Raw genomic sequence first — 24,028 nt, forward strand, 5'->3', positions numbered from 1 at the left:
AGGCCCTTGATGGTTGTGGGGCGGGGGAACTGCTGGACGGCCTGCACCTTGTTGGGCAGGGGGACGGCCCCAGCAGGGGTGATGTGGTGACCGAGAAAATCGATCTCGGTTAGGCCGAATTGGCACTTCGCCGGGCTGAGGATGAGCCCGTGTTGGGCTAGGCGCCCGAACAGGACGCGAAGGTGTTCGAGGTGTTCCTGTTTGGAGGAGCTGGCCACGAGAATGTCGTCTAGATAGACGAATAGGAAGTTCAGGTCCCGCAGGACCGAGTCCATAAGGCGCTGGAAAGCCTGGGCTGCATTCTTGAGGCCAAAGGGCATCCTCAGGAACTCGAACAGGCCGAATGGGGTGATGACGGCCGTTTTGGGGATGTCCGCGGGGTGTACGGGGACTTGGTGGTAACCGCGCACCAGGTCGACTTTGGAAAAGACGGTTCGTCCGGCCAGTCGGGCCGAGAAGTCCTGGATGTGAGGCACCGGGTATCGGTCGGGGGTGGTGGCGTCGTTAAGGCGGCGGTAGTCCCCACAAGGGCGCCAGCCTCCGCCGGGCTTAGGGGCGATGTGGTGGGGCGAGGCCCAGGGGCTGCTGGAGCGGCGGATGATGCCGAGTTGTTCCATGGTGGTGAACTCGGCCCGCGCAATTTCCAGCTTGGCCGGGTTGAGCCTGCGGGCGTGGGCAGAAACTGGAGGGCCGGTGGTGGGGATATAGTGCTCCACCCCGTGTTTGGCGGCTTTGGCCGAAAAGGTCGGGTTGGTGAGGGCGGGAAACTCGGCTAGGAGTGCCGAGTAGTCATCCACGGCCCTGGCGAGGCAGTAGGTCGTCAGGCCGGCCGAACGGTCCGGGGTAAAGGCGCCGGGGATGGTGGCCATAGTGTTGGCGTCGACGAGGCGGTGCCTCGGAATGTCGACAAGGAGGCCGTGGGCACGTAGGAAGTTGGCGCCGATGAGTGGGCAGAGGACCTCGGCGGTGAGGAACTCCCAGCGGTAGCGGCGGCCCGCGAGGTCGAGCGTGACCATGCGGGTGCCATATGTGCGGATGTCCGAGCCATTGGCGGCAGCCAGCGTGATACCTCGTGTGCCGCGTTGGATTTCGAGGGCGGAGGCGGGGGTGATGCTGTGCTGGGCCCCTGTGTCGCACAGAAATCGGCGGTTGGTTCTGTCGTTAGTGACGTACAGTAGAGGCCCCTTTTGCCCCATGGCCATCGCGGGGGCCGGTGCGGGGGGGGAATTGAAGGTACACGGTGGCGTGCAGCGTTGGGCCTTAGTGCCAAAACGGGTGTGGTAGTAACAGTGGCCCGGAGTGGTAGGGCGGGCGGGCCTTGTGGGCCGGGGAGACCGCGTGGTCGTTGCCGCGAGGTCGGGCGTGACGTCGCGTGCGGACTGTGCAGAGAGCAGCCGGTCGGCCTTTCCTGCTATGTCATTCAGGTCCGTGGAGCCGGACTCCACAATGAGCGGGCGGATGCTGGCGGGAAGCTGCTGAATGAAAAGCGTGCGAAAGAGGGCGCCGGGGGGCTTGTCGTCCGCGAGGGACAGCTTGTGGGAAAGCAGGTCTGATGGTGAAGCGTCACCGAGACCGGGGAGGTCAAGGAGTTGGCAGTGGCGCTGGTAAGAGGACGTTTGAAATTTTTTAAGGAGCGCAGCCTTCAGATGTTCGTACTTGCCAGTCTGTGGTGGGTCCTGCAGTGCTGCCCAAACTTTGGGGACGGTAGCATACGTGAGCGAGGAGACGAGGTAGTCGTACTTCGTGGTGTCGCCTGTGATGCCTTTCAGCCGGAATCTGGACTCGGCTTGAACGAACCAGGCTTCGGCCAAGTTTTCCCAAAAGTCTGGTAATTTAACCGTGACTGCGTTCGTATCCGCCATGCTAGCTTAGGATTCGTCCTGAGCATCGGGGTCACCAGTGTTGAGATACCGCGGCAAACGTGGGAGTCGAGACCAGAGCTAGTAAACAGAACAGCTTTTTATTTCAGCCTCATGGCAAAACAGGAACTGGAAGAGCCCGCGCCTGACTTAAATACTCCCCAGACAGGAAGTGCTCCCAGCAGCCTGTCCCTGAGGGAAACAAGTTGCTGGAGGAAAGGGCCCCCGGTTGGGGGCGTCTGCTTAAACTGTCCGTACCGCCGTGAGCGGATTGTGTCCAGTGGTGGCGTGTCGCCACAATACCATTTTAACCCCACTCCCTCTTTTGTTTCTGCTAATTCTACAAGTGTAGTGACAGGAATGCTCAAATAAAGCCAGTTGATGTATTCACAGCACGAGCACCTCCTTGTCTCATAAAATCATCTGCAACTAGTCTTGAAGAAAATAAACCGTCATTTAAGGGAACTGTAGGGCATGCTCTGGAGAGTTCCTTTGAGAAAAATGATTTTTTCTTTTAAAGGCTGCATTTTAGCGGTATAATTGTTATATGTAAATACTTCAGGGACAAACTGTGGCTACAAGAGCAGGTCAGAGGCTGGGTAATTCTGCAGCGAGTGACTCACCTACTAACTCTCCAAAGCCTTTCCACCATCTACAAGGCACAAGTCCGGAGTGTAATGGAATACTCTGCACTTACCTGGATGAGTGCAGCTCCAGTAACACTCAAGAAGCTCGACACCATCCAGGACAAAGCAGCCTGCTTGATTGGCATCCCATCCACCACTTTAAACATTCACTCCCTCCACCACCAGTGCATCATGTCTGCAGTGTGTACCATCTACAAGATGCACTGCAGAAACTCGCCAAGGCTTCTTCGACAGCACCTCCCAAACCCGCGACCTCTTCCACCTAGAAGGAAAAGGGCAGCAGGCGCATGGGAACACCGTCACCTCCAAGTTCCCCTCCAAGTCTCACACCATCCTAACTTGGAAATATATCGCTGTTCCTTCATCGTCGCTGGGTCAAAATCCTGGAACTCCATCCCTGACAGCACTGTGGGATGTACCTTCACCACACAGACTGCAGCAGTTCATGAAGGCTGCTCACCGTCTCAAGGACAATTAGTGATGGGCAATAAATGCTGGCCTTGCCAGCAACACCCATATCCCATGAATTAATTAAAAAAAACACGAATTGAACACACCTGTAATTGCAATTCTCGGAAACCATCAGCTCATCGGAAAACAATGCCTCAAATTCATGCACAACTAACAGTGGAAAAAAGTAATGTCTGATTGCCCACCAACCAAACAATCTATTTAAGCTCTGGAATTACCTCACTAAACCTCTCCGCCTCTCTACCTCTCTCTCCTACTTTAAGACGCTCCTTAAAATCTCTTTGACCAAGCTTTTGGTCATGTGTCCTAATATTTTTGGCTCGTTGTTAATTTTTTAATCAATTTACACTCCTGTGAAGTGCCTTGGGACGTTTTATTACATTAAAACAAGTTAAAACACTGACTGTTAGCTTCAAAAGCTCATAGTTGGCATGAATGTCAATTCAGAGTGCAACATCTTGTTTATTATAGATCAACAGGTCCTAATTCTGATCACCATTTCCCCCCTGGGTGGTCAGACGTGCTTCTCTTTGACCTATCCTAGTGTTTCTTTTAGGAGCCATCTGAGGGTCCACATCACAAGAGGCGGTTGACTGCTGATTTGAATAAGAGGTTGTTGAGTTGGGGCTTGTCTCATATAATGTTGCCAAAAAGAATAGTAAGCCTGAGGATTGGGAGGATTTTAGAATTCAGCAAAGGATGACCAAGAAATTGATAAAGAAAGGGAAAATAGAATATGAGAGTAAACTAGTAGAAGACATATAAACAGATTGTAAAAGTTTCTATAGGTATATAAAAAGGAAGAGATTAGCGAAAGTAAACATGGGTCGCTTACAGGCAGAGACAGGAGAAATTATGGTGGGGTATAAGGAAATGGCAGAGACAGTAAACGAATACTTTGGGCTCGATTTTAATTCCCGAGGCAGGTTGGAGTCGGGTTGCACGGTGGGCGGGTTCTGGAGCCGCTTCCGGCAGGAACAGCTGCAGAGTTGCGATTTTTATTCAATGAGCTTGTTAACTTCAAAGAGGTGCGCTGGCCGGTCCAATGAGTGGGATCAGGTCGGCTGGCCGCCTCTGATGATCTCATAATAACAGCTGCTTTTAAAGCTGCCATCCAGCCTGAGCCTTTCTATTGTGGTTTCCTGCACTTGATTTAAAAACTATAGGGCTAGATTTTCAGGGCGCCGTCAGGCGGGGTTTCAAGCGTGTGGGGGGGGGGGAAATCCCAAATTTGGGGGTCCCGACACCATCCCGCCCAAAACCCCGCCCCACGTAAGTTTCAGGGGCGGCGGGTACCTGCCCCGCACTGGGACCCGCCGAAACCAGGCAGGAAGGGATTAGTGCCAATTAACTGCCTGTTAACAGGTAGTTAACAGGCAGTTTTTAGCCTAATCCCTATTTTGAGGGGTTTCGTGTGGGTTTCCCGATGGCTCCAAACCACGCCAGGTAGAGCAGGCGGGCCATCGGGTTGAAGGAGTTGGAGGGGTCGCGATGTCAGCGCTCAGGTGAGTGATGGGTGCATGAGTGCAAAGGTAAGTGTATTTGGTGTGTCTAAAGTGTGTAAAGAACTTTTACTTACCTGTACTTACCTTAACAGCCTTTCTTCCTGTAGCCGTCGAGAGCGCATCACTCAGCCGGCACTTAAAGCTGAATGGCTGCGAGCTGGCAAAAGTGACAGCCTTCAGCTTTGAGTGTCGGTGAGAGTTCTAACTGAGTCTGTGCAGAATGACTCAGCTTAGAACTCAGAGTGTCAGTGTTTCACAGCTTCAAACAGCCGTGAGACACTGATATTTAATCTGTCAAGAACTCTTGACAGATGAAATCTCAGTCTGTGACGTCACCTGTTGCCGGGTGGCCCTTAATTAGCCTGCTGAGCCCGCTGGGCGGGCTCAACAAGGTCAATCAAGGGAAAATCGCGCAGATTGGCCGGACGTCAAAGTAGGCGGGTCAAAAACCCGAAAGGGGAAGTCCCGCCTTCTTCCCAACAAGTTCGGCAAAATCTACCCCTATGACTTCTTCCAGAGGCAAGGCAGCTCCTCGTTTTAATGATGAGTTCCTCCAAGTTCTTGTGGATGCTGTCAGAGGGCGCAGGGAGATTCTCTTCCCTCCTGATGGCCGGAGGAAGCCTCCTTAGCAGACCAAGGTAGCCTGGCTGCGCATTGCTGAGGAAGTGAGCGCAAGGTCCATTTAGGCACAGTTATGGATCTAGTGCCGAAAAAGGTTTAATGATCTTGTGAGAACACCAAAAGTGAGTATCTCATCTCACTTGCCTTCACTCTGCTTCCCTTCTCTTCTCATCACCAGCACTCAGTGTTGTAAGCCTCCTCCTTCACATCCCACCGTACTCTTACTTCCCTTGCGCCCTTTCCTATCCATCTCTGTCTCTGCACTGAATCACTTCAGCATCCTGCCTATGCACCCTTTAGACTCGCTCTCACTGTCATGCAGTGACAACAACTAACAACAAACAGGGAGCTACCTTCCCCTTGGCACCTTACCCCATCTTTGTCTCACTCAAAGCTTCTATGGTAGGAAATATTCACACTCACTCCATCACTGTGGCTGAAACACCACTTGTGTCCCTCCTTGCAGGAAAAGATAGCCCACAATAAGAGGGAGAGAGCAATGACTGGAGGAGGAACACCTACCCTAGCAACACTGACCACTGCTGAGGAGGCAGAAAACAATATTGTTGGAGGTGGCGAGGAACTGGAAGTGGGCAATGGAGAGACGGGCACACTAGAGGAAGCTGGTGACATAACAGAGTTTCATCCCTCTCAGAAAGCAATGGCATACAATGTTAATAGAGAATCGCTTTGTGTCATATACTCAAAAGGATGTGTCTGCTACATCAATATCAGATGTCTAAATCATGCCTTTACTCTCCCACAGGACCATCGAGTGCCCCCCTCCCCACGATCCAGGACGAAGAACCAAACAACTCCTCCGAGGAACTTGAAGCCTCTGAGGGAGCAGCGTCACCAGGACTCAGTGCACTCAGCACCAGCGCAGCAACGTACACCTCGGTGGGGCCCTCATGAGTTAGGGTAGTGTTGCCACATGATCTATCACAGCGCACAAGTAAGCATCAGCAGATGGTGGAGACAGCAACAGCAGTGGAGAGTCCTCTGCGGAGGTCGCAGGACTCTCCTAGCTCTGCTGAGCTGCATGCAGACGCTGTGCCTCTGGGGCCATCCAGAAAAAGAGCAGTTCGTGAAATACAGGAACAAGTGCAGGATTCTCTTGAAGGGTTTGCCTCCAGAGTTAGTGCGAGTGTGCAGAGAATGGAAGAGTCCATCTCTAACATCAGCATTGCCATGGTAGAGGCAATGGCGCATGAATGCACCACCATAGATAGGATGGCAACCTCCATGGAAAGGCTGGCTACCTCAGTGGAAAGGATGGTTACGGCCATGGAGGAAATAAGTTGCCAGAGTCAGGAAAACATGGTGACTGTTCAGAATAGACTGACATCTCTGGAGGAGCGATGGGCAGCTATTGAGCAGAGAGACCAGAGCTTCATGGATGTCCTTTTGAGGAGGACTGCCAGTGCAGATACGGGTCCTCATGGCCCCCCTGAAGTGCAGCAAGGTGCTCTCCAGCCACTTGCCAGCACTGAGGTGCAGCTGACCCATGAGAGGGATGCTGTTGGCAGGACAGAAGGAAGTGTGAGCTCCGCTCAAAACGCTCACACGACCATTCCAGTAAGAGAGCCACTTTGCAGAGACATCTGAGATGGCCGTTTCAGCCCCTGCATAGACGCAGGAAGGGCAGACTGTTGAAGAGCCCTCACAGGCTCCCAAACCCAGAGGATGCCCGCCAAAGATATCTAAGCAGGCGCAGCATCCTTGTCAGCGAGGTGCCGCTACATCTGCTGAAGCCACAGGGGAAGCACCACGTAGAAGCATGCATAAGAGAAAGATTAAGCACCTATAGTCACAAGGGGAGTCACTTGGGTGATGTTTCTTTTTTTTCTGACTCTTGCTGGTATATTATCCTTTTGTCATGCGTTAAAGATCAATTATGTCAAACAGTTGATTGTGTGGCCTATGTGTTATGGGAAATGGCAAAAGCGTTTTGAGGGCTCAGGACGACTTGCTTTAGTAATGCTGATGGTAAAAGTGATAGGAAATAACAGGATATAGCAGAGATGAAGTATGACGTTGGACAAGTGTCGCCTGCAATTACAGAGCCATTTGGTAGCCACCTATGGTTGAAGAGTAAGCTTATGCTAGTGTGGCAGCAGTGAACTGGAGGGATGCTGTATTGGTCACAACAGGGCATGCAAGGCGCCCCTTGTCCTCCTCCTACTCCTCTTCCCAGGAAGATCTGTGCTGAGCCACGCAGCTGCTACTCCCATGATTATGAGGATCAAGATGAGAGGACATAATGTTTCCCTTCCCCTTGCTATAGATTTCATTTGAGGCAACAATCTTGTAAGCGCACAGTCGAAGTGGCCTGAAATTATTCCATTCATGTCACACTGCAGATGGGTGTCAGCTTGAACAGTCACACATCAGTAGATGTGCAAAATCTTATCCCATACCTACAACAGCAAAGTTGTTGCATTTGAATGTCAGCCATGTTACAGGGGCGCTTTTAAAGTGCTCCACCAATGCCTACAAATCATGTCCTCCAGCAACTCATCTCCTTGAACCTGGCCCATTTCTGACAAGTCGGGAAATGGAGCCAGAAGCAGGAAAATGAGAAACAACTATGAAAATAGGATTAGCAAGGCAGTTAACAGGCTGTTAACTGCCTTAACTACCTGTTCCACCAGTTGGAGACGGGTCAGTTTGGGAGCGGCTAAACAGACACTCATGAAAATCGGGTGGGGGCGGGATGGAGGCGGGTTGGGTGTCTGAAGCCATTTTCCCGATTTTCCCAACAGACCTGCCTCCAAACCCACTTCCTCAGGGCTATTAAAATCGAGCCCCTAGTGCCTGTCTTCACGATAGAAGACACAAAAATCATTCCAGAAATAGTGGGGAACCAAGGGTCTAGTGAGAATGAGGAACTTAAAGAAATTAGGATTAGTAAAGAAATAGTACTGGAGAAATTAATGGTACTAATTAATGGTACTGATACTTGCAGTACCCCACTAGTTACAGCCTGCCAACCCGAAAATTACCTGATTATTCCTACTCTCTGTTTTCTGTCCATCTGGACCGGATGGCCTAAATCATAAGGTTTTAAAAGACGAGCTACAGAGATAGTGGATGCATTGGTTTTGATCTTCCAGAATTTCCTAGATTTTAGAATGGTCCCCACAGAATGGAAGGTAGCAAATGTAACCCCGCTATTCAAGAAAGGAGGGAGAGAGAAAACAGGGAACTACAGGCCAGTTAACTGACATTGGTAGTAGGGAAAATGCTAGAATCTATTATTAAGGACGTGGTAACAGGGCACTTAGAAAATCTTAATATGATTAGGCAGAGTCAACATGGATTTATGAAAGGGAAATCGTCTTTGACAAATTTGTTAGAGTTTTTTGAGGTTGTAACCAAAAGAATAGATAAGGGGGAACCAGTGGATGTGGTGTATTTGGACTTTCAGAAGGCATTCGATAAGGTGCCACACAAGAGGTTATTACACAAAATTAGGGCTCATGGGATTGGGGGTAATATATTATCATGAATTGAGGATTGGTTAATGGACAGAAAACAGAGAGTAGGAATAAACGGGTCATTTTCAGGTCGGCAGGCTGTAACTAGTGAGGTACGGCAAGGATCAGTGCTTGGGCCTCAGCTATTTACAATCTATATTAATGACTTAGCTGAGGGGACCGAGTTTAATGTATTCAAGTTTGCTGACGATACAAAGCTAGGTGGGAAAGTAAGCTATGAGGAGGATGCAAAGAGGCTGCAAAGGGATATAGACAGGTTAAGTGAATGGGCAAGAACGTGGCAGATGGAATATAATGTGGAGAAATGTGAAGTTATTCACTTTGGTGGGAAAAATAGAAAAGCAGAGTGTTTTTTAAAATGTGAGTGACTGGGAAATGTTGGCATTCAGAGGGACCTGGGTCCTTGTACACAAATCACAGAAAGTTAACATGCAGGTACAGCAAGCAAGTAGGAAAGCAAATGGTATGTTAACCTTTATTACAAAGGAATTGGAGTATAGAGTAAAGAAGTCTTACTGCAATTATATAGGGCCTTGGTGAGCCCACATCTGGAGTACGGTGTACAGTTTTGGTCTCCTTACCTAAGGAAGGATATACTTACCTTAGCAAGAGTGCAATGAAGGTTCACTAGACTGATTCCTGGGATGAGGGGATTGTCCTATGAGGGGAGATTGATTAGACTAGGCCTATATTCCCTAGAGTTTAGAAGAATGAGAGGTGATCTCATTGAAACATACAAAATTCTTAAAGGGCTTGACAGGGTAGATGCAGGGACGATATTTCCCCTGGGTGGGCTGTCTAGAACTAAGGGTCACAGTCTCAGAATAAGGGGTTGGCCATTTAGGACTGAGATGGGGAGAAATTTCTTCACTCAAAGGGTTATGAATCTTTGGAATTCTCTACCCTAGAGGGCTGTGAATGCTCAGTTGTTGGGTGAATTTAAGACAGAGATGGATAGATTTTTGGATATTAAGGGAATCAAGGGATATGGGGATAGCGCAGGAAGGTTGAGGCAGAAGGTCAGCCATGATTTATTTGAATGGCGGGGCAGGCTCGAAAGGTCGAAATGCCTACTCCTGCTCCTCTTTCTTATGTTCTTAAGTTCATGATGGTTGAGTCTCGGGCAGCCTGTCCCTGCCTCCTATGTGCTCTTTGAGTAGGCCTCTGAGAGGCTGACTGGAGTCCTGGCACATACTGAGTAAGAGCAACCTTACGTCAGTCGACTCCAGCCATGCCACTGGTACCAGGCCTAGGTTCAGGGTGGAAGTTCTTTGACGTCTATGTTAAGGACAAGGTTGGAGAAATGGGGGAAGAGAATTCATGACCACCACCACAACACTGTGGAGCAAGGGATTACACACTGGGAAGAGAGCAACATAGGATATACAGCACAGAAACAGGCCATTCGACCCAACCAGTCCATGCTGGCATTTATGCTCCACACGAGCCTCCTCCCGTCTTCCCTCATCTAAATCTATCAGCATAACCCTCTATTCCCTTTTCCCTCATATGCTTGTCTAGCCTCCCCTTAAATGCATCTATACTATTCGCCTCAACCACTCCCTGTGGTAGCGAGTTCCACATTCTCACCACTCTTTGGGTAAAGAAGTTTCTTCTGAATTCCTTATTGGATTTCTTGGTGACTATCTTATATTGATGGCCTCTAGTTATGCTCTTCCCCACAAGTGGAAACATTCTCTCTGTATCCACTCTATCAAAACCTTTCATAATTTTAAAGACCACTATTAGGTCACCCCTCAGCCTTCTTTTTTCAAGAGAAAAGAGACCCAGCCTGTTCATCCTTTCCTGATATGTACACCCTCGCATTTCTGGTATCATCCATGTAAATCTTCTCTGCACCCTCTCCAGTGCCTCTATATCCTTTTTATAATATGGCGACCAGAACTGTACGCCGTACTCTAAGTGTGGTCTAACCAAGGTTCGATAGAGGATTAGCATAACTTCCGTACTTTTCAATTCTATACCTCTAGAAATAAACCCTAGTGCTTGGTTTGCTTTGTTTATGGCCTTGCTAACCTGTGTCACAACTTCTAGTGATTTGTGTATTTGTACTCCGAGATCCCTTGGTTCCTCTACCCCAACTAGGCTCGCACCCTCCAAGTAATAAGTGACCTCCCTATTCTTCCTACCAAAATGTAATACCTCACATTTATCTGTGTTGAACTTCATTTGCCAATTATATGCCCATTCTGCAAGTTTATTAATGTCCTGCACTGTTGGAGATGCCGTCTTTCGGATGAGACGTTAAACCGAGGCCCCATCTGCTCCCTCAGGTGGACGTAAAGGATCCCATGACACTATTTCGAAGAAGAGCAGGGGAGTTATTCCCCGGTGTCCTGGCCAATATTTATCCCTCAACCAACATAACAGAAATAGATTATCTGGTCATTATCACATTGCTGTGCCCACACTTGCTGGCTGCCACGTTCCCACATTACAACAGTGACTCCACTTCAAAAGTACTTTATTGGCTGTAAAGTGCTTTGAGACATCCAGTGGTCATGAAAGGTGCTATATGAATGCAAGTCTTTCTTTTCTTTTTCTTTTCTCCTGTAATTTGTTGCAGTCCTCCTCAGTATTGACCCCCAATTTGGTGTCATCCGCAAATTTAGAAATTGTGTTTTTGATTCCAAAGTCTAAATCGTTAATATAAATTGTGAACAACAGTGGTCCCAGCACTGATCCTTGTGGAACACCACTACCCACTGTGAATAGATACCCTTTACCTCTACTCTCTGCTTTCTGTCTTGAAGCCAGCTAACTATTAATTCTGCTACTTGTTCCCTGACTTCGCATTCTCTGACCTGTTCATCAGTCTATTATGGGGTACCTTATCGAAGGTCTTTTGAAAATCTAGATAAATTACATCTACTGCATTAAGTTCAATAAGATTGGTCAAGCAAGACTTTCCCTTTTGAAATCCATACTGACTATTCATTCTATTATTTTTGGTTTCTAGATGTTCTTCTATTTTCTCCTTTAGTAGGGATTCCATTATTTATCCTACCACCGATGTTAAGCTGACTAGTCTATAATTCCCTGGACATGTTCTATCTCCCTTCTTAAATATAGGTGTTACATTAGCTATCCGCCAGTCCTCTGGCCCTACTCCTTTTTTTAATGAATTATTAACTCTGTGTAGTAATGCCTCTGCTATCTCTTCCCTGGATTCTTTCAAAATGCGTGGATGCAATCCACCTGGACCAGGGGTTTTATCCTCTTTGAATTTGATTAATTTAATATATCCCCTCTTTTTATTTTAAATGCACTTATCTCATTACTAATCTCATCATCCAATGTCATGTCCACCTGTCTATCTCCCTGGTAAATACTGAAGCAAAATAATTATTTAATATTTCTGCCATCTCTCTAACGTTACCTGTGGTATTATCCAGTCTATCCCTTAATGGCCCTATTCCCATCCCAACCTTCCTTTTTTATTGATGTGCCTGTAAAATATTTTACTATTTTGTTTTATGTTCCTTGATAATTTAATTTCATAGTTTCTCTTTGCCACCAATGTACTCCCTTACTTTATTCTTTCCTATGCTCTCTTTTCCAGTTTTGTTTATACTTAGGCTGGTTACGTTTCTTGTAGATCCCTCCCCCCATCTTACTAGTTTAAAGCCTTTGCCACCTCCCTATTTACCCTTTCTGCTGTATCCATTGAAAACAGAGGTGTTATTTGTAGGGACCTGATTTGTAGATGGGACAGGGAATCTCAAATGGTATTGCTTCCCAGGTGTCAGGTTAAGAGACATAATGGAGAAGGTGGAAGAACTTCTGGGAAGGGAGGAGAATCAGCCAGATGTCCTGGATTGTATGGGAGACAATGACAGGAAGGAGCTGATGAAGGTCTTGCAGAGGGATTTTGAGGAGTTAGGATCTAGCTTGAAGTTTAAGACCTTCAGAGTTGTAATCCCAGGATTACTGGCAGTGCGACGCACCGTACTAAACAGATTAGACACGTCATTGTTTAGTGTACAAGAGAGAGGTTTAGATTGCTAGGACTTTGGGCAGGGGCAAGCTATTTAGCGGACTATCTCCATTTTGTCGTTGCAGACAGGATAAATCCAGTAGTGGGGGAGGATTTTAATCAGTCAGACAGGGAGAAGGGTAAACAAACTGTGAAAATTAACAACAGTGAATCAAGAAAATAATTTATATGAATTAATGTTAGAAGCATTCACAACAAGATGACTAAATTCAAGGCTGTTGTGACAGTTGGGAACTACAATGCAATCGGGATCTCAGAAGCCTGATTAACCTCCAGTGAGAGGCAAGAACAACATTCACACCCCATCCTATCGTACTAGAGCCATCAATTGTTCCTTAACCTGCTCCATTACCACCTCCTCTCACCTTGAATATCTCTTAATGTCTCTCAATGTCTCTTAATCTCTCCTGCTTTCTATCCTATCACTGACTTTCCCTTTTGTACTTTCATCCCCTCCCCCTTTTCCCAGCCCCTAAACCTGCTTTCCATTTCCTGCTTTTTTCCAGTTCTGACGAAAGGTCATCGACCTGAAACGTTAACTCTGTTTCTCTCTCCACGGATGCTGCCCTGGCCTGCTGAGTTTTTCCAGCGTTTTCTGTTGTTATTTCGGATTTCCAGCATCCGCAGTATTTTGCTATCACACAAGGCTTTGGAGTGTTCAGGAAGGGAGGGGAAGTAAGTATATTCCAGAGTCACTTGAGTGCTAAAGAAAGTACCCATTGGTACAGGATAAGCTTCCTGATTAGGAATTACGATTGGATCTCAAACATCTAATGGATTTTTTTTCTCTTGTTACTAATTGATCATTTCTGTTTATACATTCAGTTACAATCCAGTGACACACAACCAATCTGACCTTATTAATAACTACTGTCGAAATCCAAGTGACAGTCACAGGGGGCCATGGTGCTACACGACAGACCCAAGAGTTAAAACAGAAGAGTGTTACATTCCTCATTGTGGTGCGTCTCACTTATTATTTTGCTTACTTTTCTTTCTCCCAGATTCACACACCAGTTCGTTGTGAGTGCATTTTCTTGTGGACGTTGTGTGTATTGTGTTTTTATTTTAACACGTATAGCTTGATTTGTAAAAGTGTGAGGAGGACAAAGAGGGGTTAGCCCACCACAGCCAAAGTCACAGAGATTGTCATCCCTGACTCTGATTAGGGCTGTTTCAGTGCTCTGGAGGGGCAGTAACTCGATTCAAGGGAATTACGCGAGAGATGGGCATAGATCTGGGAGGTAGCAATGCATTCCATATATACCAAACGTTGTGCTGCACAGACGGTGAGCGGTGACCATTGGCGTTTCTACTGGTTATGCTAATATTTTCTCAATCGACATGTTTGTTTTTTTACTTGAATATTCCTTTTGAATTTTTTCCCCTTACCCATTCTATCCTGAAGGCATTGGTCATGCTGGCACCAGCATACTGTACCTTGTCCAAGTGACAGTTCTCATGCCGAGGCAGTAAGCCACTGAACCATGGTGGGGGAGGGGTGGGTCAAAATCAAGCCTATTCCTCTCCTCACCCAAGCATCCACACACAAGCAGTTCGAGAGAGGTGCAGTGGTCCTGGATGACTTTCTTCTCCTCCTTACCCCAGAGATGCTGAGTCAACTGTAGCATCATGGCTGAGATCAGTAACGGAGGACAGACCCAGGACCTTCCAGGTCTGCATGACTCCATGATAAATAATGCTGTAGATTCAAGGGATTGTTATCAGCATTTTATGTACATTGAATCCACTTTCGGTGACCCTGTACCACACATCAGAGGGCAGGCAGTGAGGTATCCCAAGCTCATGCTAATGCGGTACTTGGGCTGCGTGACTCCTATTCAATTTTCCCTCGTTCCCTGGGGAGTGCTGCCTCCCTTCCTGACTGGAGCACTGAAATGGCCAACTGAAGATTTACAGGCACAAGCCAGTTAGATAAGTCCAGCTATTAGCTTGGGGAGCTGTGCATGGTACCACAATAGGTGTGGTTTGCAATGACATGCCATTGCCCATCTCAAAATTAGGGGCGTTCAGCTGGATCTTACAGGTTTTTGTTTTGCTTGTTTAGGTGAAACATTGCCACCAATACCATTTCAACCAAAAAGACCAGAGCCACTCGGTCCTTGTATCTCAAATCAAGGATCAACCTACAGAGGAACACTGAATGTAACTGAAAGTGGAAAGCATTGCCAGGCTTGGGACTCACAATACCCTCACAACCACAGTTATACCAGAGGGAACAACCCCACAGCAAATCTAGAAGGAAATTACTGCAGGAATCCAGATGACGATGAAGATGGCGTGTGGTGTTTCACCACCGACCCGACATTAGAAACCGACTACTGTAATCTCAATTACTGCGGTAAGCTAGTGGAAGGTTCTGCTCATACAGTTAACAGTCGCCACAAGGGCCCTGTCTATTTTGTATAATATGCACATTGCTTGTGGAGGAACAACTAGCACCATATTGGGTTTGTTGACTGTGTCACTGAGGAGTCAATGACTGTGTAATGGCACAGGGAATAATGCACTCCAAGCTTTTGACATCATAGGAATTTCTAGGCGATGGAAGAACAAGGTCCATCCAATTCGCCTTCTACCATCCTGATAGCCGCACGATACAACGGTAATGGAGTTGTTAACTAATCATGGGAATCAATTATCAGGGGAATGAGAATTGCATGAAACATGATCTGCATGTTCTGATGCAAGAACTTGCAGTTTATAGTGGTAGAATGTTTATAGAGAATGCAAAAGGACAACATACCTTGTACAAAGACTATTTGGCTTAGAATGCCAGCATAGAAATAGAGGTCATGGGTTTAACATTATCAAGGTTCTGGTGAGACTATGGATTAAGAGAAAATGTTGGAAATGCGCAGCAGGTAAGTGATCTTCCAGCTGTCTTTTCCCTGGCACCTTCCCTTGCATCCATAGCAGATGGTCCCAACCCCTACTCCAATCCTCGATAACTTTCAGGTTTATCCCTCACCCCACTGTCAAACAACCTCTTAGCCGGAACTGCACTACGAAAAATGCTGTGGTTGATTTCAGCTGGATTCGCACCCACTTAGTCTTTACGTTCCAGACAGATTGTACATACTTATTAAGATTTCTTTCCACTTTACAGACGACCTCGTGGATCCATTCACAGTCCCAACACTGGTGGACATGGATGACCAAACGAAAATATCAGGTCGAACAACTAAGACTGAGTACAAGACCTCCTTCAATCCTCGCTTTTTTGGTAAAGGAGAGAGTGGTAAGTTCAGATGGATTCTTATCATTGTTGTTAAACTGGAAATGAGCCATACTTTTGCTTAGAATCAGTTTAGTTATCACTGTGTTCAGACTCCCCCACTGGGCCGCTGTAGCTCTAACTAAAGTTGACTGAGTGCAGGCAGAGCGCTGCGTCTGAGCCTTGGAATCAGTGTTGGCCTCTGAGAGACAGTCCTGTGCCTAGCACAGTGTGAATGGTCCTCACAAGTGAAACTTTGGACTGATATGCTGGAGGGTATTTCATAAGGGGCGGAGTGACGTAAGAAAAAATAGATTTTTGATTGCCAGCATAATGGGTAGCTAAGTGGAAAAAGCACCATATTCCAAGCTTCGGGCATCTCATGTGTGGGTCATTCTCAGCCTTCACATGAAGCCACCGTTGCTGCAGTCTGTTTGCTTGTTCTGACAGTTGAAACCTGCACTGCAGGGAAGGACCAACAAGAACAGGAACAATGTCAAGTAGCCATGCAAGGCGTACAAGGAATATAAGAGCAAGTCTTGCTACAATTGTACAGGGCCTTGGTGAGACCACACTTGGAGTATTGTGCTCAGTTTTGGTCTCCTTATCTAAGGAAGGATATACTTGCCTTGGAGGCGGTGCAACAAAGGTTTACTAGATTGATTCCTGGGATGGGAGGGCTGTCCTATGATGAGAGATTGTGTAGAATGGGCCTATACTCTCTGGAGTTTAGAAGAATGAGAGGTGATCTCATTTAAACATGCAAGATTCTGAAGGGGATTGACAGGGTAGATGCTGAGAGGTTGTTTCCCCTGGCTGGAGTGTCTAGAACTAGGGGCATAGTCTCAGGATAAGGGGTCGGCCATTTAAGGCCGAGATGAGGAGGAATTTCTTCACTCAGAGGGTTGTGAATCTTTGGAATTCTCTGCCCCAGAGGGCTGCGAATGCTGAGTCTTTGAGTATATTCAAGGCTGAGATAGATTGATTTTTGGACTCTAGGGGAATCAAGGGCTATGGAAATCAGGACTCCTGCTCCTATTTCTTATGTTCTTATGTACCATCAGGTCACATGAGCACATCAACATACCAACTTAGGCACAGCTGCCTGGGGAATGACAGCATTGTTGTGACTCAGGAGGTGGAGGTTCAGCAGGAACTGCACTGTGTCGTTGGCGAAGAGCTTCAAACAGTCAGTGATCCATGTGGCATTGTCCGTGGCCCTCAAAGTCACCTTGGCCCTCAATTTTAATGCACTGGGCTCCTCCCAAGCTACCTGTGGAGTGTCAGCCAGTTTGCTGCCCACAGATCTATCTCCAGCTGATCAGCAGTAACATCACGAAAGTGCAACACTGTTCTACAGGGCGGCTGGCTTTCCAAGAGTCCAGGAGGTCAGTCATCAGCCCATATTGCCATTTTGGGCCTCCTGTGCACAATGCTGTACCCTGTATCAATTGTAAGGGTTTTTATCCTCTTAATATCCAGCTGGTATATGACCACCAATGGACGTAATGGACATGAATGTCAGCTCACCCTTAGCTCTCTTTGTTTTAAAGCAATCATCCGTACCATCCTTACTTTGAAGGGGCAGCAAAGATAAAAGGATGGTTCGAGGGACCAAGGTGACCCTTACAGCCATGGTTTGTGACCCCCATACAGACTACAGACAGAAGCAGAGCCTAGTACAATGAACCTCGTCCTACAATAATGCTTTGATTATAAAACTTATTGTTGGAATCTTAAAGCAATGCTTCAGGAGCTTTACAGTCCAAACTCCCCACCCCCCTCAGGGTCTCGCAAATAATTTTCCTCTGTTGCATGTTTCATTACTTTGTCCTGCAGCAGTATCTCACCATGGAGGTAAAACAAAAACAAGGTGGTGGAGTCATGGCAGATTCAGAGGGTGACAATGAAAAATTAACTGTCGAACCACCAACGTAGCAAGATATACTGATGTACCAGGCATTAACTCATGATGCCCTCCAATTCCATCCAAGGGAGAGGCTACCTTGCAGATGGTACTGGTGAACTAGGATTGTATCAGTCTTTAAGGGAAAGAGATCTTTGCAAAAGCAAAGATTCGAGGTGCTAGAGCTTCTGATTCGTAAGGGAAATGTTCGAAAGGAATACAGCTCATTAATATACCCTGAACAATTTTATCGCACTGGTTGGCATAATTACATTTACTCATCAAGTCAATGATTGTGTGTTAGCAATGCCTCTGAGAAGCTCTTACCACACAGCCCTGCCATCTCTCTGAAGCTGAGTCCCGTGTGCTGGTGCATTCCCCAGCCTTTCTGAATGAAGTTGGACCAAGTACTGAAGTCTCTAAGCACTGCAGTGTCACTACGTGGGTGTCACACTGATGGACTTCAGCTCCCACAGTGCAGCTTAAGCCTGTCACTGAGTCTTAAGCTGTTTTGGATCAGGAGGGCAGGGCCTGCCTGCAGAAAACTGTGGCATGTTCTGTGAATGGCCAGTCATGCTGACAATCATTAAACGTTTCTGATGCTTTGAAGACACCACAATTTACTGACTAACAAAAAAAATGCTCCCAGAGACAGCTTTCTGGGAATCAGACAAAGGAAAAATAAATTTTCTCTCAGACCAGCCATCAGAGTTCACCATATCTTTGACATAATAATTAAGATAAACCAGTAATTCTCTTGAGGTTCAGTGGTTTTAATGTTAAAATTCTGTGCCTCACTCCCAGCTCTTCCAAGCCCACTATACTCTGCTCTTTCCCCACTATACTCCACTCCCCAGCCATCACCCATCACTGTGCTCCATTCCCCCTCCCCCAGCAATATTCCACTTTCCAGCTGCAGTCCATGCTTCCCCCATGCCCCCCATCCCACCCCATTATGCTATACTCCCCTGATTGGAATGGAACCACACTAACCATCACGTCTGTTGACAAAAGGCTGCTTGCGAGTGTAAGGATAACCGTAGCTGTTGTAAGGACAGCGGGGGTTTGATTGACAGCTGGTTGATGGCTGATGTCATATCCGGGGGCGGGATCTGATGCCATCTTGGCCATGCTTTCAACTGTACTGGGAGACACAGAAGCAGGACTGAATAAAATGGTTCTCCTCAACAACTGCTTGTGAGACTCATAATTACGTTACTAAGATAACATTACATGGTACCAGGATTTATAGAACTCACAATAAGGACATACTACAACAATGGAAGGAATTAAACCTCTGGCTAATCTGCAACTAGAAGGAAATGTGGATGAAAATTGGCGTGTCTTCAAGCAACGCTTTCTTCTCTACCTCACAGCGATTGACGCTTCGACTAGCTCTGGAACACGTAAAGTAGCTTTGTTGCTAACAGTGGCTGGCTCGCAGGCAATCGAGCTGTTTAACACATTTACATCTGCAGCCGAAGATGATAAAAATGATCTGGACAAGGTGATAGAACGGTTCGACGAATACTGCACTCCAAAAAAGAATGAAACGTATGAGAGATTCGTGTTTCACTCCCGCGTGCAAAAGCAAGGAGAATCCTTTGATGTTTTTTTGACGGACTTGAAAATAAAAGCACAAACATGCAACTTTAAGGACCTGAAGGAATCGATGATACACGATCAAGTCATTTTTGGAATACTCGACAAGAAGGTGAGGGAGAGAATGCTTAGAGATAATGACCTAAATTTGGATGCAGCAGTGAAAATTTGTCATGCTAGTGAACTCTCAGCCATGCACACGAAAACGTTCAAAGGGAGCAGCATAGCAGAAGAGAGCGCCCTGGGGCTGAAAAACCTGCCAGTGGATGTGATACACAAAAGGGACACAAGAGGGCCCACGGAGTTCAAGACGAATACGCCTTACGAATGCAGACGGTGTGGTTATAAACACGTGGCCAGACAGTGTCCTGCTTATGGGAAGAACTGCGCAAAATGTAAAGGCAGGAATCACTTTGCCAAGATGTGTTTTTTAGAAGAGAAAACTGAAGGTAAAAAGACAGTGCATGCTGTTGCGACTGAAGAGACAGGAGCGGAGACTTTGTTTGTTGGAATGGTGCAAAATGAGTCAAAACAGGGCAACAATGTTAATGAAGTGCACTCTGTAGGACCACAGACTGAAGTTTGGATAGCTCTCTTGCTGGTAAATGGCACCATTTTTCCCTTTAAGCTAGATACAGGTGTTAAGGCAAACCTCATAAGTTGGAGTGATGCACGGAATCTCAAAGTGCGACCTAAAATACTGAACAAGATTGTGTCTTTGAAGGCATACAATGGACAAAGCATTGAAACAAAAGGAACGTGTAGGCTGAATGTTAAGGTAAAAAATCACATTCACCCACTGACCTTTGTTATAGTGCCTGAAGGACATGAGTCACTGTTGGGGGACAAGGCCTGTGTAGATTTGGGCTTGGTAAAATGAATCTATACTATCAATGAACAGAACTGTGTGCAGAGTGCCCTCCAAGATACTACAAATCTGACTCATGAGACTATAGCACACAAATGTGCAGATGTCTTTCAGGGTTTCGGAGCACTGCCCTTTACATACTCCATCAAACTGAGAGAGGATGCCCAACCTGTGATTCACACACCCAGGAGATCTCCAGTGGCTCTCCGTGAAAAACTGAGGAAAGAGTTAGACCGCATGGAGGGATTAGCTGTCATGAAGAAGATTGAGGAACCGACTGACTGGGTAAATTCCATGGTCTGCGTCAATTCAAAGAAAACTGATAAATTGCGTGTCTGCATGGATCCCAAGGACCTTAACGCCAATATCAAAAGAGAGCACTACCAAATTCCAAAGAGAGAGGAAATAGTCAGCGAAATGACAGAAGCGAAAGTCTTCTCCAAAATGGACGCCTCACATGGTTTCTGGCAGTTGAAACTTGATGAAGAAAGTGCTAAGCTGTGCACTTTTAACACCCCGTTTGGTCGATACTCCTACCAGCGTCTGCCCTTTGGTATTAGCTCTGCCCCAGAAATCTTTCACAGAGCAATGGAGCAAATCATCAAGGGCCTGGAGGGAGTGCGGGTTTACGTGGATGATCTGGAAGTATGGGGCTCCACTCAAGGGGAGCACGACACCAGACTGGAGAAAACACTTCAGAGAATACAGCAGTATGGACTCAAACTAAATAAAGACAAATGTCAGTTCGGTGTCAATGAAATCACATTCCTCAGAGACAAGATCTCTGCGGAGGGGATTCAGCCAGACAAGTCAAAGGTAAAAGCTATACATGACATGGAGAAACCAAAGGACAAGAAAGGGGTTCAGCGGGCCCTTGGCATGGTTAACTACCTAGGAAAATTCATTCCAAATCTAGCAGAGAAAACTGTTCATCTGAGAAAACTGCTGCACCAAGAGACTGAGTTCCAATGGGGACATGAACATGAGAGAGAATGGAAGGGGCTGCTACACATTCTAGCAAGTGAACCCGTACTGAAGTTCTTCTGCCCTAAAAAGAGGACAAAAGTGTCCACAGATGCCTCTAAGAATGGATTAGGGGCTGTCCTTCTACAGGAAGATGAAGGAGAATGGCGACTAGTGGCGTATGCGTCACGCTCCATGACGGCTACAGAGTGCCGGTACGCGCAGATCGAGAAGGAGTGCCTTGGCTTGGCATTTGGGTGTGAAAAATTTCATACCTACATCTATGGTCTTCCCAAGGTTATCCTAGAAACAGACCATAAGCCACTGCTAAGGATCGCAAAGAAGAATCTGTGTGACATATCACCACGGATACAACACCTGATGATGAGACTTCAACGTTACGATTTCGAGCTAACATACGTGCCAGGGACACAAATGTTCATTGCAGACACACTATCCAGGGCTGCGCCGTTTGCAACACAAAACAGTGAATCAGAAGAGGATGTAGCTCTTCATGTGGATATGGTCTATGCAGCATTGCCCGCCACACAGGAGAAACTATCAGTGATAGTCACAGAGACATCAAAGGACCCAGTCCTGAGTAAAGTAATGAGAAATCTTCAAGAGGGCTGGAAGAAAGGGTCATGTTGTGGGAGACTACAGTCTCCCGCGTAAAGAAATAGGCAACACAGCGAGCTACAAGAAATAGGTCTTTACTCCAACTCTCACAATACAGTACTGAATTCGTAAAGCCCGCAAGCCTGTGATGACTCACGGATTGGTCACCTGCTGGAACCTGATTGGTTTTCCTTCTCTCAGCAGCAGGCAAGTCTGAACATGCCTTATTCCTCTCAGCTTGCAACTGTCTTGTGGGGGGAGGGGAATACAGCAGTTAAGAGGGGATTATACAGGTTTATCTACATACACACAGTGTTTCCCCAATGTGGCAACGCCACATACGCCCCCCAGAATCCTCGTTAACTGTAAAAGTCAGTCTCTGCGGAGGTTTGACCAAACGGCCGTAGCGGCTGTAGTAGCCATCTGGCATGTGAGGAGGGCTGTCTGGGAGGTCGGCCGGTTGGTTCGTCGGCTGGTCTGGTGGCTGGTCTGCCGGTGGGCTGGCTGGACGGGCTGCCGGCGAAGGTGGGGCGTCGGCCGGGAAGTAAGGTTCTGGCGTGTCTTGGTCCTCTTGTGGGGCCGCCGCCAACGCGGGAGATCTGCCCCGCCGTGGGGAAAGAGCTGGACGAAACAGGAAGCTGAGGTCCAGGTGCGCCGGTTTGAGGCGGTCTACTGAAATAAGGTCCGGCTTCCCGCCGACGTCGATAAGAAAAGCTTTGTCCCCCGTCTCCAATACTGAGAAGGGGCCGGTGTATGGTGCCTGCAGCGGGCCTCTGTGCGCGTCCTGGCGCACGAAGACGAACTCCGCATATCGTAAGTCCCGAGGCACGTAGGACGGCTGTGGGCCGTGTTGCGAAGTGGGCACTGGACGGAATTGCTGGGCCGCGCCCTGGTGCAGGGAAAGCTGTCTGGCGGCCGACCACGGCTCCGTTGTCAGGGGGAGGAAGTCGCCTGGTACTCTGAGCGGTTGGCCGTAGACCATCTCGGCCGCGGAGGCGCGGAGGTCCTCTTTGGGCGCGGTGCGCAATCCCAGGAGGACCCAGGGTAGTTTGTCGATCCAGCTGGTGTCGGCCAGGCTGGTGCGGAGGGAGGCTTTCAAGGAACGATGAAAGCGCTCGCAGAGCCCGTTGGCCTGCGGGTGGTAGGCTGTTGTCCTGTGCAGCTTGGTGCCGAGGCCGGCGGTGATGGCATTCCACAAGTGGGAGGTGAACTGGGGGCCTCTGTCCGAGGATATGTCGGTCGGCACGCCGAACCGGGCCACCCATGTCGAGACGAACGCTCGCGCGACGTCGGTCGTGGTGGTGGAGGCGAGGGGAACCGCCTCGGGCCATCTGGTGGTGCGGTCGACGATCGTGAGCAGGTGTGTGAAACCGTGCGACGGCGGCAAGGGGCCTACCAGATCGACGTGGACATGGCCGAAACGCCTCTCGGGCACCGGGAAACACTCCAATGGCGCCTTGGTGTGCTGCTGGACCTTAGCGCGCTGACACGCCACGCATGTGTTGGTCCAGCCTCTCACATCCTTGTGGAGTCCAGGCCAGACAAACTTGGCGGACATGAGTTTCTGAGACGCACGCATCCCTGGATGTGAGAGGCCGTGGATGATGTCGAAAACTCGCTTGCGCCAGGCGGATGGGACGACCGGCCTAGGCGAGGGGACTGAGACGTCGCACAGGAGGGTTGTGCCGGCTGCATGGAAGTGGATGTCGGCCAGAGTGAGGCTGGTGGTTGACGTCCTGAGGGCCTGGATCTCCGCGTTGGCGGCCTGGTCTCTCGCCATGCTGGCGTAGTCGACGCCCAGGTGCACTGCGTGGAGCGAGGGTCTTGAGAGGCAGTCGGCCACCAAATTGTCCTTGCCGGCGACGTGGCGGATGGACGTGGCGGATGTCCGTGGTGAACTCCGAGATGAAGTTAAGTTGGCGCTGTTGGCGCACGGACCAGGGTTCGGTTACTTTGGCCATGGCGAAAGTGAGCGGCTTGTGGTCCACGAATGCGGTGAACGGCCGGCCTTCCAGGAGGAAACGGAAGTGCCGGATTGCCAGGAACAGGGCCAGGAGCTCTCTGTCGAACGTGCTGTAGGCCTGCACGTTCTTGCGCAGCTGTCGGCTGAAAAATGCCAGTGGCTGCCACGCGCCTTCGACCCACTGTTGCTGGATAGCGCCGACGGCGTAATCCGAGGCATCTGTGGTGAGGGCGGTCTTGGCGCCCGGGA

The 24,028-nt window shown here is 48.2% G+C and overlaps 1 protein-coding gene across 1 annotated transcript in view; it reads left to right on the forward strand.

Annotated features, from left to right (window-relative positions):
• The window catches only part of f2 (coagulation factor II (thrombin)), a 203,030-nt gene that overhangs the window by 46,797 nt on the left and 132,205 nt on the right, over window positions 1–24,028 (forward strand). The window contains exons 6-8 of the mRNA XM_086007573.1: window positions 13,447–13,583; window positions 14,690–14,983; window positions 15,752–15,883. Coding sequence (XP_085863699.1) covers window positions 13,447–13,583; window positions 14,690–14,983; window positions 15,752–15,883 — 563 coding nt within the window. The remainder of the gene's footprint in view (window positions 1–13,446; window positions 13,584–14,689; window positions 14,984–15,751; window positions 15,884–24,028) is intronic.

Source organism: Somniosus microcephalus, chromosome 15 (assembly GCF_052327205.1).
Source record: "Somniosus microcephalus isolate GS21.2 chromosome 15, FLI_Smic_1.0, whole genome shotgun sequence".
In the NCBI taxonomy this organism is placed as follows: Eukaryota; Metazoa; Chordata; class Chondrichthyes; order Squaliformes; family Somniosidae; genus Somniosus; species Somniosus microcephalus.